This window comes from Prionailurus bengalensis, chromosome A1 (genome assembly GCF_016509475.1).
Source record: "Prionailurus bengalensis isolate Pbe53 chromosome A1, Fcat_Pben_1.1_paternal_pri, whole genome shotgun sequence".
NCBI classification, from domain to species: domain Eukaryota; kingdom Metazoa; phylum Chordata; class Mammalia; order Carnivora; family Felidae; genus Prionailurus; species Prionailurus bengalensis.
Genome location: NC_057343.1, coordinates 51,605,905 through 51,621,761, shown reverse-complemented (window position 1 = coordinate 51,621,761; position 15,857 = coordinate 51,605,905). Strand labels below are relative to the sequence as shown.

Below are 15,857 nucleotides of genomic sequence, written 5' to 3'. Positions count from 1 at the left end.
TTGTCATTAATTAGGATATATGGCTGTTCATAAATTTTATAATCGCTTTGGCTTTAGTTTTCCTTATTTAAAAATAGGATTGATAATTCCTGATTTTATATATGTTTGTATATACATATATATTCCTTGCCATTAGAAATCCTCCATGAATACTAGCTTTAATTCTTTGAATTGAATTCTTTGCTTTCTCTTTTAGAATTATCCAAAAGGCACAGATTTGAGATTTGTTAATTATGTAATTAATTAGTTGATTTTTATAAAAGATTGAAGATGTCAGCCATTTGGTGGTGGTAAAACACATGAGCCTTATTTTCGATCAAACTCCAAAACTGCTCTACTGTTTATTACTTTTGACTGGTTACTTAACCCTTGTAAGCCTTGGTTTTCCCAGCTGTAAAGTGGAGTCACAATACTGATATCATTGGATTATTGTATTGATTTTTAAAAAGCAACAATAGTAAATATTGATTGAGCACTTTTTATATATTATTTCACTTAATCCTCATAAGGACCTTGTGAGGTAATGTATCATTATTGCTTTTTTATAGATGGGAAAGCTAAGACTTAAAGAAGGCCCAGTGTCCTGTTGTCCTCATACTAGCAAATAGTACAGCCAGGATTCTAGTCGAAGTCTCTTAGGCTTCAGTGCCCAAAAGTACTTCTCCACTGTGCTATTTAAATTTTCAGTGTTTAAGCACAGAGCAAGTGGATAGCAAATTGTAGTTGATAACTGGTTTGATGTTTAATTTTAGTGATTTTGCTCAAAGTACTCACAGTATTCTGTGATACATTTTGTGATATGCATGGCTCTAAGATTACCCAAAAAAGTGGAGATTAAATAAAGATTAAAATTAAGAGTTAAAGTCCTTTAATTCCTGAATCTCCTTTTCTCTATGTATGTGCACAAATATGCGTAAATAGTGTAGAGTGTGTGTGTGTGTGTGTATGTATATATATATACATATGTATGTATATATATATATTACTTTAGATACATATCTGTCCAAACTTTATAGCTATTATAGTTTCAATATCACATATCTATGAACACACTCATATTAGGGGAAAATGCAGATATGCTTCTTCCTAAATGGCCAATTATAAGAATATTCAGACCTAATTATTTTTCCTACAAATGTGAGATTAATTTTATTGCTGCTTATTAACACTTTACTAAATAAGGAGCTTGAGCAGAATTAATCTTGCTGAATTTCACTTGCTGATTCTTGAATTGACACTGAATTTTTGGCTACTCATCAGGGACCTTTTTTTTCTTTGATAACCTATAAATTTCTAAATTATTAGAAGCATATTTAATTTTTTTGACTGACATCAACTACCAGATGCAGATATATATTTTAAAAATTCTGCCACTACTGCTGATAATGATCAAGAACTTCATCTCTGTTTTTTTACTTGTGATGTTTTCACCATCTGTAATAATTGAGATTATTTTCAATAGTTAGATACAGGTTTGTTTAGATAAACTTGAACAAAATGTTTCTGGTATTTTTTTTACCTTTAAATAACAACTACTACTCTTTTAATCACTGTGATTTTAATCAGTAAATTACTAGGCTTTTTTTTTTCCTCCTTCCCTGATGCTATGCGTCTATAATGGAATTTGTGTCTATTAATCTCTGACTCAAGGGAGAGGGCAAAATGCTAAACTCAAAGGTAGAATCTTCTAATTAAGCATCAATACATCTATATAAAGTAGAATGACACTTGTAATATTGAATTTAGTTAAGTCTGGCAAAATCATATGAACACAGTTTGTTTTCTCTATTAAATTAGATTTGGTTTTAATAATTAGATATTTTTAACCAATTGAGATAAAGCAGTAAAATTTCTATACATCTGTTATCTTATTTAAATTGGTTTTTAGAAGATACTTACTCCTTTTGTTTAGGCCCTGTCTTTCCTGTCTTTCCAAGATGAGGAGTCTCTGAACTAAGATTGTATTCCATTTTGGACAGAGTGAAAAAAATGTTGTGGTTTTTTTTTTCTTTTTAGCCCATTCATTCTTTCAGATTTGATTTGGCAAACCCACATTAGATAATTTAGCAAAAGAGGAATCACATTCTTTATCCTATTATAGTAAAACCTCTCACTAATTCAGAATTTATTATACTTCAGATGCAGTATTTGTTATCTTCTTTGAGTAAAAAATTCAAAATAATTTCTTCCTCTGAATTTTCAGGGTCATACTTATAAGGGGAAACCTGTCTAAAATCACTAGCTTTTCAAACCAAGGGCTCAAGAAATGAAGGATTCCTTCAGCGTGCCTTCAGCCTCTGGGTCCAGCAATTAATTCTTGTATGTTAAAGGACTTTTATGTTTATGGTACATTTTTATGTAATATAGGCCTATTTTGAATTATAATGTAGGTAACCACATTTTATTTATTGTAGCCTTTAGTTTCATCCATAATCTGTACTGCTTGAAAGTATTAAAACTGAATTTTTACCCAAATATTCTATGATTAAGACCTTTTTAGTAAGTCATCTGAGCCAACCCATTCTGTGTTATTCCGAATTAGTGAGGTTTTACTGTCCTAGTGTTATAAAGAGTTTAAAGCTTTTTGAAATGATAGAAAGTTGTTTAGTTATAAAAAGAGAAGTCATAATTTAGGCTAATCTTGTCTTAACTGGATTATTACTAAAAGTTAGAAATATTAGATTAAAAAGAAAGGATAACATTGAACATAAAATGGTTTGATGTTATTCTGTCTGGCATTTTAAAGTGATCAATAAAAATTCAGATTTAGTTAAAAATGTGTGTCTGTGGATCCACATGTGTATCTGCATATTATACACACTTGTTTAATGTTGCTATACCACAAGAGAGTGGTTTAGACTAATCAGCCTTTTGAAATTCCTTCCAGAACTAGATGTATTCCGTGTATAAGGAATTTGAATCTTGATGATATAGAGGTCATATTTTAGTGATGTGTAGTCTTAGATTAGGAAAAACAGAATTGCCTCCCTTATTTACACATTCCAAACTAAAGTTTTATATTCTGGAATGTGGTTTTTATTTTATGGTCAGAATGCCAGAATATTCAAAGTCAAATGTAAAAACTAGGTGGAGAGAAGAAGGCCTGAAGCAAGTTTAGGGGAGGAAATTATATAAAGAAGGGAGGAGGAAAGAAGAAATGAAACAGAAAGGTTTGGGTGAGAGTGGCATTGGGGGCCAGAAGAAGACCACAAAGTAGAATGGCTGAGGGGCAAAGTGGGGCAGGAAAGATGAATAAGAGTCAGCCATTAGATTATAGTATATTGGATAAAGCTTGTTGGTCTTTATAAATTTTTTAAAGTTCAGTTGAGTCTGTGGCAGTACTGATGGACAGGTTAGCCTTCTAAGATGTTTGGGAAATATAAGTCATTTGCAAGTTGACTAGGAATACTTTTTTAAATGGCTAGTACTAACACTATCACTGTTTAAAATAATTGTTAAATGACTTTGCATGCAGTTATTTTTAAGCAAACTAAAATTTCCCATGTAAACTATTTAGAATTTTGTTATGTGTGTAATTTTATGACCCATTTACATTGCATAACTGACTAGCTTAATAGGTTTTATCCATAACTCTTATCTCTGTTTTTATTGATTTAGTGATATTTGCAAACAGAAGTATGTAGTATATCTTTTCAAAATTGCTTCTTTGCAGGTAGATTCTTGATCTATCCCTTCTAACAGCTGCAGATTCTTCTTGCTTCTCTTAACATTTTTCTCTTGTTCTTCCATAGTAAACTGATTTAAAATCTTATTTTGAAGATGAATAATGGCTTAATTACAAATTATAACACTTACAGATGGAAGTGGAGAACGAGGAGAAAAGGATGCAAGCAAAATCACAACATATCCTCCAGGCTCTGTGCGATTTGACTGTGAGCTCCGGGCGGTACAAGTCAGCTGTGGATTTCATCATTCAGGTAGCAGCTGGAACTTTAGGGTATAAATGCATTTTTACAATTGTGCTAAGTAACTTATTTGCTTAGTTTTGACAAATGTAGTCTATTAAGTGTGTGTTAAAAGCAGTAGTTTGGCAGTTTCTCTCAAATCTATAAAAACTTTGTATTTATTACAGACTCTCTTTTAAAATCTATCTTCTGATGGACTTGTGTTATAATTCAATTAGTGAAACTCCTGAAGATGAAATAATCTCTAAAATCTCTCTGGACTCTAGGAGCCTGTGTTTTTTATAACCTAATCCCATGTTTTGTTACTGTTCGATGAAAAATGTGTATCGACAAATTTCTTTATTTTTTTTAAATGTAGAAAATCATTAAATTCTTAGTCAATTATTGACATGTGACCTGTATTGCCTAGATTGTACTATTCAACCTTAATAAAAATAAAAAATGTTAAATTATTTCTTTGGTACTAAATATATTTCCTTATTTGATAAGGCATTGACAGATATTAAAGTTCTGACATTTCATTGATGTTGTGCATGATTGTACAAAGCTCAAACTCATCTGCTACCTATAATCATCCTAGATGTAAGAGAACAATATTTTCTGTGGAATTTTCTACTCATTATTAAAAAGGTTTTACAGTTGGTCCAAACCTATTCCTTATTAAATATTAATGTTATTAAAGGGCCTTTAAAAATTTTTAATGTTTTAAGAAAAACATTATGCATTTTTATAACCTACAAAAATATTTTACAGAACTAAAATTATGTTATCTTACTAAATATAAATTGTGATTCAGTTATCCATTTTTTTAAAGTTTTTACTTTAATCACATGGTGCTCATATGACAAGTGCACCTCTTAACCCCCATCACCTATTTCACCCATCCTTCCACCCACCTCTCCTCTGGTAGCTATCAGTTTGTTCTCTGGAGTTAAGAGTCTGTTTCTTGATTTCTCTCTCTCATTTCCCTTTGTTCATTTGTTTCTTAAATTCCACATGTGAGTGAAATCATATGGTATTTGTCTTTCTCTGACTGACTTATTTCGCTTAGCATTATACTCTTTAGCTCCATCCACGTTGTTCAAATGGCAAGATTTCATTCTTTTTTATGGCTGAGTAATATTCCATTATATATGTATAGCGCATATTCTTTATTCATCAGTTGATGTCAATTACCCATTTTTAATAGCTTTCTATTTTAGTGAATATTATACTGCTTTCAGTATTGTGATAAAAATATAAAATGCATATAATGAAAAAACATAAAGCTCTGTATATTGGTTTCAGTGGTTTTAATGGAAAATGGAGATGTCTACACATTTGGCTATGGGCAGCACGGGCAGCTAGGACATGGAGATGTCAATTCCAGGTACTCTTTTTGTTTGAAGATACTTTTTTTTTTAACTTTTCTTTTTTCTTTCTAAATATATATCTCTACACTTGAAATAGTATTTTTATACCACTGTTTTGCAAAATGTGGCCCATAAATTATCGGTGGATCTGGATTTTGTGGTTGAGTGCTTTTGTGGGGCTAAACGATTTTGTAGTTCCAGGAGAAAAGTTGATTTACATTTAATACATTTAAAATATCAGAGTGGCTATGATTATCACAAAATCCTAGTATATTTTTAATAATTATTATCTTTTTAAAAGTTGTTCATGACAATAGAAAAGGCAATGAATATCCCCAAAGTGCATTTAAAAAAATAAGCAATAGATGTATTCATATTCCTTGATGTTGTCTGTTTTGAAATCTTGGTCTAATATTAACATGAAGTCATTCAAGCGTTTGAATAATTTTCAAACAAAACCTGTGGTCTCTCAGAGAAACTGCTTTGGCTTACCCAGCATAGTGAAGAACTGATCGTGGTGGAGACTACCAGATGTCACCTGATACTCATTCTTCCCTACTTCATTTGATAGTAGAGTTTTAGTTGGTGACATGACCATGCAGCTAAAGACTTCATTTGCCTACCTCCATTGCAGCAGGATATGGCCTTGTGAATTAAAGTGATTTGTGCAGCTTTGGAATCATGCTGTTAAAGGGAAGAGAGGGTACTCTTCCGTCTCTTGTTCTTCCCTCCCAGCTTGCTGCCTGGAGTCCATGTATGGTGGCAGGAGCTGGAGAAGTCATTATAGTGATCATAAATTGGAAGCCATGTATTAAGAAAAGCAGAGCTACAAGATAGAAATAGTCTCGGTTCCTGATAACATCGAACTGCCATATCAGCTCCTTACAGTAAAATAGATACTTACCTGAGAGAAATGAACTATCATGTTTAAGCCCCTATTACTTTGGCTTTCATTATAGCAGCTGAATCCATATTCTGCTTAATATGGTGAGAGATCTTTTGGTCAAAAGTGTAGAAAATCCATCTTTATTAGTTCAGGTCTTCCAAGAAGAAGTTGCTAAGACAGGATTAGATGCGCAAAGGGTTCATTGGGAGAAAACTCCGGTGGAGGATAAAAGGGGAAAGAGCAGAGAGAACTGTCAAACACACATATATAGGTCTGACCCCTGTGAAAGGAAAAGAGGGAAGAAGGATAGAGTAGGAAGTGTCTAGATTGAAGTGCAGTTCTGAGAGAGTTTCAGACAGGCATTGGGGTGTCCTCAAGCTGAGGTTGCCTTTGGAGGAGCCCCAGATTGGGCAGGAGGGCCCAGTATTATACCTTCTTCATGCTTAGACACAGGCTGGAAGCATCCCTGGGGAAGAATGGCCTCATGGAGCCAAAGGGACATCATCTGAGGCTGTCACTCAGCTGTGCTCCCTGGAGCAGGTTGTCAGAGATCTGAGTGATTCACGTACATGGCTGCCCCACCATTGAAACGAGGCTTATTGATCAAGTCTGGAGATAGATATACGGTACTTTCAGGCCAGACTTGACTTACCAATTCATTTTGCCAAAAGAACCTTCTTTCTTTTTTGAATCTTTACTCTGCCTCATTCTCCCTTGTGGTTATAAGGTATCTGCCAGAATCAACGGGACCTATATGGTTTCTCATTCACAATTAGTGAATTATGAAGAAGCCAGGTTCTTAATCCTGGCTGCACATTGGAATTACCTAGGGAACTTTAAAAATCCCATGCTTGTATCCTGCCTCTGTATTCTATACTCAGGAAGTGTGTGTTGGGAGGTGGGAGTAGGGTGGGAGGTGGATGGAGGTGGCAAGGGCAGTGCTGGATAGGATCAAGAGTTTTTTCTTAAGAGCTCTCCAGATTCTAATATGTATCAGGATTAAGAACCACTGTCTATCCTTAGAGAGCAAGGTCAGATCCATTTGCAGTGCACTCAAAATGGGTATGAAATGTAGTACTTAGTTACTTTGATGAATGTTGTTGCTAATGAGAAGAGATGATTAAGGTATCATTGAGTTTAATTTCTCACTAAAAACACAAGTGTAACATATATTTGATACTCTTGTCAAAAGATCTGTAAAACTATCACAACTTTTTTTCTTTTATTTAATTCTAGTGTAATCAGCATAAAAACTATCACAGTCTTAATGACAAATATTGTGCTTGGAAAGACAGCAAAAGGTCTTTGGCAGAATCAGTTCATCAAGTGTCACTGGATATAGCATTTGGATGTTGGACATTGGACATGATAAAATATCAGTGCCTTGCAGGGTTGAACAGTTACTATCACAGGTGTTAGAAGGCAACAGATGTTTTGCTTTATAGTTGGATGACATCAGTGATATGCAGAGACTGAGTCAGGGTTGTAACTTGACTGGGGAAGAACTCGGCAACTTTTTTGTTCTTTATTGGGGCTCATGACACAGAAGAAGACGGTTTGTCATCATCATCATCATCATCATCATCATCGCTGTTATTGAACTGGTGTTTATTTTGTAGTCATGATATAAGCTGAGAAGGGTGCATTATAGTTAGACATGATGGACCATCAATCATGTGCAGCAGGATGGCATTTCTTCACAAGTCATACTTTATACTTGGATGCCATTCCACAGAAAATAATTGGCAAATAGCTGTATTTCATGGTCTTGACTGAGTGGGAGGGAAACAGTGAAAATTATGATTATAATCAAATCACAGCCCTCAAGTAACTGTGAAATATGTAGAAGGAACCACATAAGCACAAGATTCTGCTACACTACATTGAGGTGTAATGGTTGTTGAAAAGAGAAGGTGCTCTTGTCAGCTTTTAAAATGAGAGGTTACCTAAAAACATTGTCTTGTAGACCTGATTTTATCAGTGAGCACCATCCCTTGATTTTCAGTGACTTGCTCAGGTGATAATATTATAGCAGTTTGCTGAGTATTTTTGAATAGCTTGAATTTATCATCTTCACAAAAATATGATAGGTTTAAGTGTTGACAAAATATCAGAGTTTCTTAAGACTTAACTCTGATGGAGTTTGCTTTCACTGCTCAAAATGGTTCTTTCCCCACAGGTACATTTTCATTCCTGGCTCCATTGATTGAGTTGTAACTGGAAGGTTGTAACATGTGGTGTGGGAAGAGCTAAACTGGGTAACCCAGTGAAACAATGCCTACACACTGTGCCTGGTGTGTTAAATAGAAATTAGTCAAAACTTTCTGTTGTAACCACTCTAGTTACCCTGTTTGTCTGGGCCCATGTGGGACTTGGAAGGCAGGACACAATACCTGTGGTATTGATTCAGAGATGAATTAGCCACTTCTATGGAGGAACAGTCCCAGGAGGAACAGAGCCCCTATAGCATACATGTTAACTACCACAAAGAAAACATTTATAGGTATTTAGTTGAAATAAAGTACATAGTTGGGGGTTATTTTTAAAAGTTTATAGTAATCAAGTTCTTTTAACTAGAATTTATTGTATAGCACACATTGATTATGTGTGGTTAAAGCAAAGTAAATATTGTAGTGTGCATTGTGGTAAAGATTAATAAAAATGTTATTGATTCTCTTTATTTAATGTGTTGTCTTGGCAGAATGACTGAGTTCATTCTCCAGTTTGGGTCCTGATTCTATCACTTGGTGCCTATATGACCGTGGCCACGTTTCTTAACTTTGTCTCAATTTCTTTCTCTGTTTAATTGAAGTACATTTCCTTCAGAAGGTTGTTGTGAGAATTCAGGAGGATAATGCCTGTCACTTAGTATAGGGCCTAGTCCATGGTAGGTGTTCAGTGCTGTTAGCTGCTGCTTTTTAAAGTGAATGTCAGAAAGTTAGAGCTTTTCTATATTCACCCCTGCCATGAATCTACTAACTCTCTTTTTAGTTTGTTTATTTTGTTCAGTATGCTTCTAAGTGTCTGAATTCTGTATTCTTTTTAAGCCATTTACAGTAAACTTAAACCTGGATATTTGCAAAGAGATTATATAGTTTAGATACTTTAATTCTCTGTTTTCCAGTAGAATTTTGATCATTCTTATAGTATTTTTGAGTTTCATCTTTTTCTTGCTATCCTGACTGCATTCTGCATTAGTATATTTATTACCCTATCATAGTATCTGGAACCATTTAGACAAGGTTGAAATCTTCATCTCCTACCAACTATGTGACTGACTGCAGTTTACTAGACCTTAGTTTAAATATCCCATAGGATTGTGGAAGAATCAATTCAGTGTATGTGAAATGCCTAGTGTGCACACATGCATGCAAACATACACACGTGATTTTTCTTTTCTGTTCTTGTGTTTTCAAAACAATAAATGGGCTCACTAATATTATGGAAAGAGTTCAAAGACTATGTATTAGAAGGTCTGCTACCGGCTCTTGGGAAGATGCTTTGAGCTCTTCAGATCTACCTATAGAGTTATTTTGATAATCAGTTATACAGTTTATGTGAAAGTGCTTTGCAAAATTGCAGATAAGTTAACAGATAAAAGAACGTCCCCTTCATTCTTTGTTAGTGGACATTTCTGTTAGAGAGCATTAGTTCACCGTATAACCCTTTGAATGGACAGTTGTCTTTTTGGCAAAAGTCTCTATAGCTCAGAGTTGAAAATGATTTACCTTTCACTACTATTCTTGGCCATGTTACTCCATCCTCAAGTCAAAAAACTACCGCTCTTTTGAGGCAAGATCATTCTGTTGTACTCCCTTTTATTACCTACCGTTCAGTCATTGCCTTTCATTCACTGAAAATTTAGTATCTGGTTCACAGTGTTTTCTGTCTCTGAGTCTTGTCCCATTCATGAGTGACTTCAGTATCCATGAGAATGGTCCCATACACTATACCTATCTTGGCACCTTGTATCTAGTAAACTTTACTTCCACATTCATGGTGGTTATTTCCAAGACCCATCTTGGATCAAGCATAGCTCCAACTCTGAATTCCTAAGTTTATAAAAAGCTCATAGTCTGATGATAGCTTTACTTTACTTGGCCTTTGACTCTATCAGTACTTCATTCCCCACTACACTCTACATTTTTACTCTCTCTGACCTTTTTTACTTTATTTTCTACCCAACTTAGAGATTATTATGGATTTTTTTCACCTATACCCTTACCAGCAACCTCAGTTTTTTTGCCCTCTTGGTCTTGATAATAGGGCATGGCAACACTTCCTGCATGAATCAATCTATCCATATTTTCCATATCTAACTTATACTTCTGGAAAAAAGTAAATCACCATATATGTGCAGATTGGTAAGTGATTTCCAGATTCAACCAGGTCTTCTACAATGGGCAGTAATTGTTCTGTTTTGTGGTTTGGGACTATTTGGTTTCACATCTCTTGAATTTGATGAAAGATATGGGATCTCTCTTCAGAACAGTAGGTATAAGAATATATACATGAAAGTTGGCTTATGGGGCACCTGAGTGGCTCAGTCAGTTAAGTGCCCGACTTCGGCTCAGGTCATGATCTCACGGTTTGTGAGTTCAAGCCCCGCACCAGGCTCTGTGCTGACAGCTCAGAGCCTGGAGTCTGCTTTGGATTCTGTGTCTCTGTCACTGTCTCTCCTCCTCCTCCTCTGCTCGCGCTCTGTTTCTATGTCTCTCAAAAAAAAAAAACGTTAAGAAAAATTAAAAAAAAAAAGTTGGCTTATAAATTTAGGAGGTTCACGGATGTCCTGAAGTTCACTCATAGGCTATCTAGAAATCCTTTGGATCTGAGTTAAAACTCCTGGTCTAGATATTTATTTGTTCCCTTTACCATCCCTTTTTTGTAATCTTCATATTCTCTGCTTACCCATTTCCTTCTTCTCTCAGCATGTGACTTCTGTTCACATCACTACAAAAATAAAAACCATTAGGTGGAAAATTCTTTAGCCCACCAACTCTACACACCTACCTGCATCCATACTATTTCTTTGCTCCTTTTCATGTTACTTTGAAAGAAGGACCTGTTCTTGTCCATGCTATGAAGCCTTTACCCTAGGGATCTAGTTCTGTTTCATTTCTCCTGTCTAAACTGTATCTTTAGCCTTTTTATCTTTACTCACTCTTGTAAACCTAAACAAAGTTCTGTCTTCTTAAAAGGAACAAAGCCTCTTTGAGCTTCATTTCCTCTTTAGCTGTTGGTTCTCCTTTCTTTTTTCTGTTTTGGGGCAGAGATTCTTGAAGAGGTTTTGCATAGTCTCTGGCCCCACTGTTAATGCCTCATCTGCTGTAATGTTGTGCCTATTTCCACCAGAGACTTTTTCCTTGCTAAATCCCATGGTCACTTGTATATGTCTCTGGAGTGTTTAGCATGTACATTATATCCCTCTTCTTGAAACTTTCTCCTCCAGTGACTGTCTTCATGCCACATTTTCCCAGAGTTCATGCTTCCTCTTTGTTATGTCCTAGATTGCTGTGAGCTCTTCTTCCTCTGTCTGTCCATACCTGAAGTGTTGGAAAAAACTCATGATGAAAATTAGGATCTGTTCTTTGCTCTAATTGTCTTCCTAGATCTCTCATTCATTTTCATAGCTTGAGTGAATGTTACCACCATCTACCTTGCTGCTTAAGCAAAAACCTTCCTGCCAAGTCTAGTCAGTTCCGTTCCTTACACAGCTATCATACTCGTTCATTTCTTTGAATCCACACTGTTTTTAGTTCAGGCCTTTATCATAACTCATCCAGATTATTGTGAAATTTTCATAACTAGGTTTCCAGGTGCTAGTCTCGCCCTTTCCAACTCAGTTTTCATTGGAGCCTGAATAACCATTAAAAAATATACTTTATGTAATTTTTAAAAAATTTGAAGTATCATAATTGTCTGAAACAGAGTTCCTATTATGTGTCAACTGTTTCTACAGTGATTATTCTAATTACAGATAATGATTACTAAAAATGGTGAATAAATGGTTAGTAAAGTGATACAAGGATGGGGACAAGGATGGATACAGTGGATATGAGGGTGTCATTTATTCAGTGTTAACTGTGTGCTGGACACTGAGCCAAGCACTTGATGTATATAAACTTCTTTATTGTTCGTAGGAAGCCTATGGGGTAGGTACTAGTTAGTACTATCCTCCATGTTATAGAAGAGAAAACTAAAACACAAAAAAGATGAGTAACTTGCTTAAAGTCATGGTCACAATGCTGTTGGAGCCAGGGTTCACACCCTGGCCATCTCATCTAGCTCTAGAGTTTAAGCTTCTAGCCACTGTTGTAGTGCCTCTCATCGTATCCCACTCTGATTTCATTAACTACTGTATTAAAATCTAAAATTATAGCTCAGTAAAAAAAAGGTAGGAAAAAGAGTATAAAATTGATTGTTTTGTATAGTTCCTGTTAAAGCTGTGTATGATTTTTATTTCATCCAACAAATATTTATAACATGACTTTTGCTATAAAAGCAAAAGTAGCACCAGTCTTTGAGAAAAGACAGAGATTGTGTGTCCATAATTAGAGTAATAAATTTAGGAAATCCTTTTAATAATCTCTATGAAGTCAGTGATAACCTCTTTTACATCTTTGTGGATCTAGGTGGAAACAGGCATATAGTACCTCAATAAGTATTTAGTAAATATACTATTAGTGCCTTTTATGTCTTGGATTCCTTATTGCAATGTTTATTTATTGCTTTTTATTTCAGTTGAGGCCTGTAAGAAATTGACTTAATTTTTTTTTTTTTTTTTTTAACCTAGGGGATGTCCCACCCTTGTTCAAGCACTGCCAGGCCCTAGCACACAAGTTACTGCAGGCAGCAACCACACGGCAGTACTTTTAATGGATGGACAGGTCTTCACATTTGGAAGTTTTTCTGTAAGGAATTTTTTAAGCATTGACAGTATTGCATTGTACCATTGCCTTACAATTTGTCTGTGTTAGCTGTTTTTTTCTGGTTTCAGTGAAATTCTTGTGTTATAATTATTGCATATGCATATTTCCTGTCTCTACATCTAGTGCACACAAGACCTGAATGACGTTACTTTGAAATAACTTTCTTCTCCAGGATAGCATTAGAATTTATTAAATTTAACAATGTATTAGAGTTGGACATGCTTATTCCAGGTCAAAATTCTTTAAACATTCAGTAGAGCTAATTCTATCATTTGGAAGCGTATATCCCAACTAGCTTGCACAGATTGATTTTTCTTAACCTATAGAACTGTTTCTAACTTAGCACTTCTTAAAGGCTTAGTTTTCTTAATAGATTTATTTAAAATTATAGTTTCCTTTTTCCTCTCCTCCTCTCTCTCTCTGTTTCCCTCTGTTTGCCTGTTTGTTTCTCTCTTTTTGCCAAAACTTCAAAAGAGTAAAAAATGCTCTGAGAGTTTTGTATAGTTTGGTCATAATAGAGATCAAGGAAAAGCCTCATAAGACTTTAAGCCTCATAAAACCTATACCATCTCTGTCATGGGTAACTGTTTACAACTCTATAACCTAAATTTCTGGGTTGGAATTTGCAGCTATTGATTTTTCAAAAATGTGAATGTGAACTTTAAGAAAAAATCTTTTCGGGCACCTGGGTGGCTCAGTCGGTTAAGTGTCTGACTTAGGTCATGATCTCACGGTTCATGAATTTGAGCCCCGCATTGGACTCTCTGCTGTCAGCATGGAGCCTGCTTGGGATTCTTTCTCTCCCTCTCTCTGCCCCTGCCATGCTCTCTCACTTGCTCTTTCTCTCAAATAAACTTGAAAAAAAAAAAAAAAAGAATCTTTTATTTGGAAATAATTTTAAACTACAGAAAGGTTGCAAAAAGTAAGAGTAGTACATAGAACACCCATATACCCTTGAGCCAGATTCATCTATTGGTAACATTTTGATTTGCTTTATAACTTTTACATACATGCTCTTATTGTCCCTTACACACTCTGTGGGTGTGTGTGTAAAACTTTTTTTTCCTGAATCCTTTAAGAATAACTTTACATATATTGTGACCCTTTACTCTTGAATACTTCAGTTTATATTTTTTTGATTGATCCAGTAATTACTTTTTGACTTTTTTTTTGTCTCCTCTAATCTATGATCAGTCATTGCATCTGATTATCATGTCTCATTAGTCTCCTTTAATCTGTACCACACCCACACCTTTTCTTTGTCTATTATGATGACATTGATGTTTTTGAAGAGTATAGTACTTTTTTTTTTTCCTAATAAAATGAGCCTCATTTTTGTTTCTCTGCTATTTTCTCATGTTTAGATTTCAGGTTGTGCATTCCAAGGCAAAATACTATGTAAGTGATGTTGTGTTCTTCTCAGGTATCACGTCTGGAGGCACAAAGTACCCACCTGCCCTTCATTGATGATGCAATTTTTGATTACCTGGAAAATGTTTAATTTCTCTACTGCATAATTAGTATTTTTTCCCTTGAAATTAATAAGGAATTTATGGGTTGATTCAATTAAGTGAGTCCTATTAAAAAGACAGTTGTAGGGTACCTGCTTTTCATGCAGTTTCCCCCTAGATTTAGCATCCCATTCTTGCCTAGACCATTCTTTACTATAACGGTTACAAAAAGATGATTTTCTAATTCCAGCACGCCATCACATTTACCAATTGGCCCTTTGCATTTTAGTGTAAGCAAGAGCCCATCTTATTTGTTTCATACAGATGCATGTATTTGTATTTTTTTCATTACTGTCCTTAATTATTTGGTTGCTTCGATTGTCTCATATTTCATCGATTCAAGTCCCTTCAAGCTGGCTCCTGTGTTCTTGTGACATGCCCCTTCATTTTTGGGAGCATTTCCTTATTTCCTGGCATAACAAGATGTTTCAGGCTTACCTGTAAGCCTAGAATCAGCCATTTCTCTGAGAATGCAGGTTTGTTTTAGTGGGGAATAGGATTAGACACCCAGTTGAGCACTAGGTATATTTATTGCTATGGGGTGTCTTTATATCCCCAGTACACATATATGTACATATATCTATACATGTAAGTATTTTAGAAATCATAAGCCCATACCAGTCAGTACCTCTAATTCCATTTCATCCCTATAGGGGTCTTTCTTACCTTGACCCATTCCATGTTTGTTTTGTTTCCTTTTTCCACAGTAAGAATTTTGGCTTCTAACAATATCAATACATTTATTTCTCATTCAGTCAGTCCTAAAATATGGGTAAGATAGTTTTATATTTGATTTTCCCCTCACCACTATAAACACAAACTCACTGAAAGGAGTTCAGGATTTTCTGTCCCTCTCGCTCCTGCCCCCTTTTACCTGTGTCCCTCCCCAAAGCTAAAGGTATAAAGTCAAGTATTGTGTTTATAAGTCACGTGGGTTTTTCTTCTTACCCCAGTTCAGTGGAATTATGTTATTCCTTTGGAATAGAATTGGATTCATTTCCTTCAGTTTGCTTTTTGTTTCATTTTAAAAAATAGTTAATATTAATAAGAATAGGTACAAATAACAGATTCTTTGTGAAGAGCAGCAACAGCCAAGGATTACCCTTCTTCCCCTTGTTTCTGAAAACAAGCCCTTTTTCAGATCCATTTGTCTCACCCTGTCCTGGGGCAGGGGTTCATCTCTGTAAAGTGAGTAAGATCTGATGTCAGGGGCTAAGGGAGAAAGAGAGATGACCTTTCAGCATGGAGGAGAT

General features: G+C 35.1%; 1 protein-coding gene across 19 annotated transcripts in view; it reads left to right on the top strand.

The window, feature by feature from the left end:
* MYCBP2 (MYC binding protein 2) overlaps positions 1 to 15,857 on the top strand; it is a 286,735-nt gene that overhangs the window by 96,971 nt on the left and 173,907 nt on the right. For 17 of the 19 annotated variants that reach the window (XM_043580959.1, XM_043580920.1, XM_043580876.1 and 14 more), the window contains 3 exons: positions 3,819 to 3,938; positions 5,214 to 5,295; positions 12,958 to 13,075. In XM_043580959.1, coding sequence (XP_043436894.1) covers positions 3,819 to 3,938; positions 5,214 to 5,295; positions 12,958 to 13,075 — 320 coding nt within the window. Of the gene's footprint in view, positions 1 to 2,206; positions 2,320 to 3,818; positions 3,959 to 5,213; positions 5,296 to 12,957; positions 13,076 to 15,857 lie in introns of those variants that run through there. The other 2 variants (XM_043580975.1, XM_043580984.1) reach the window with 2 other exon arrangements.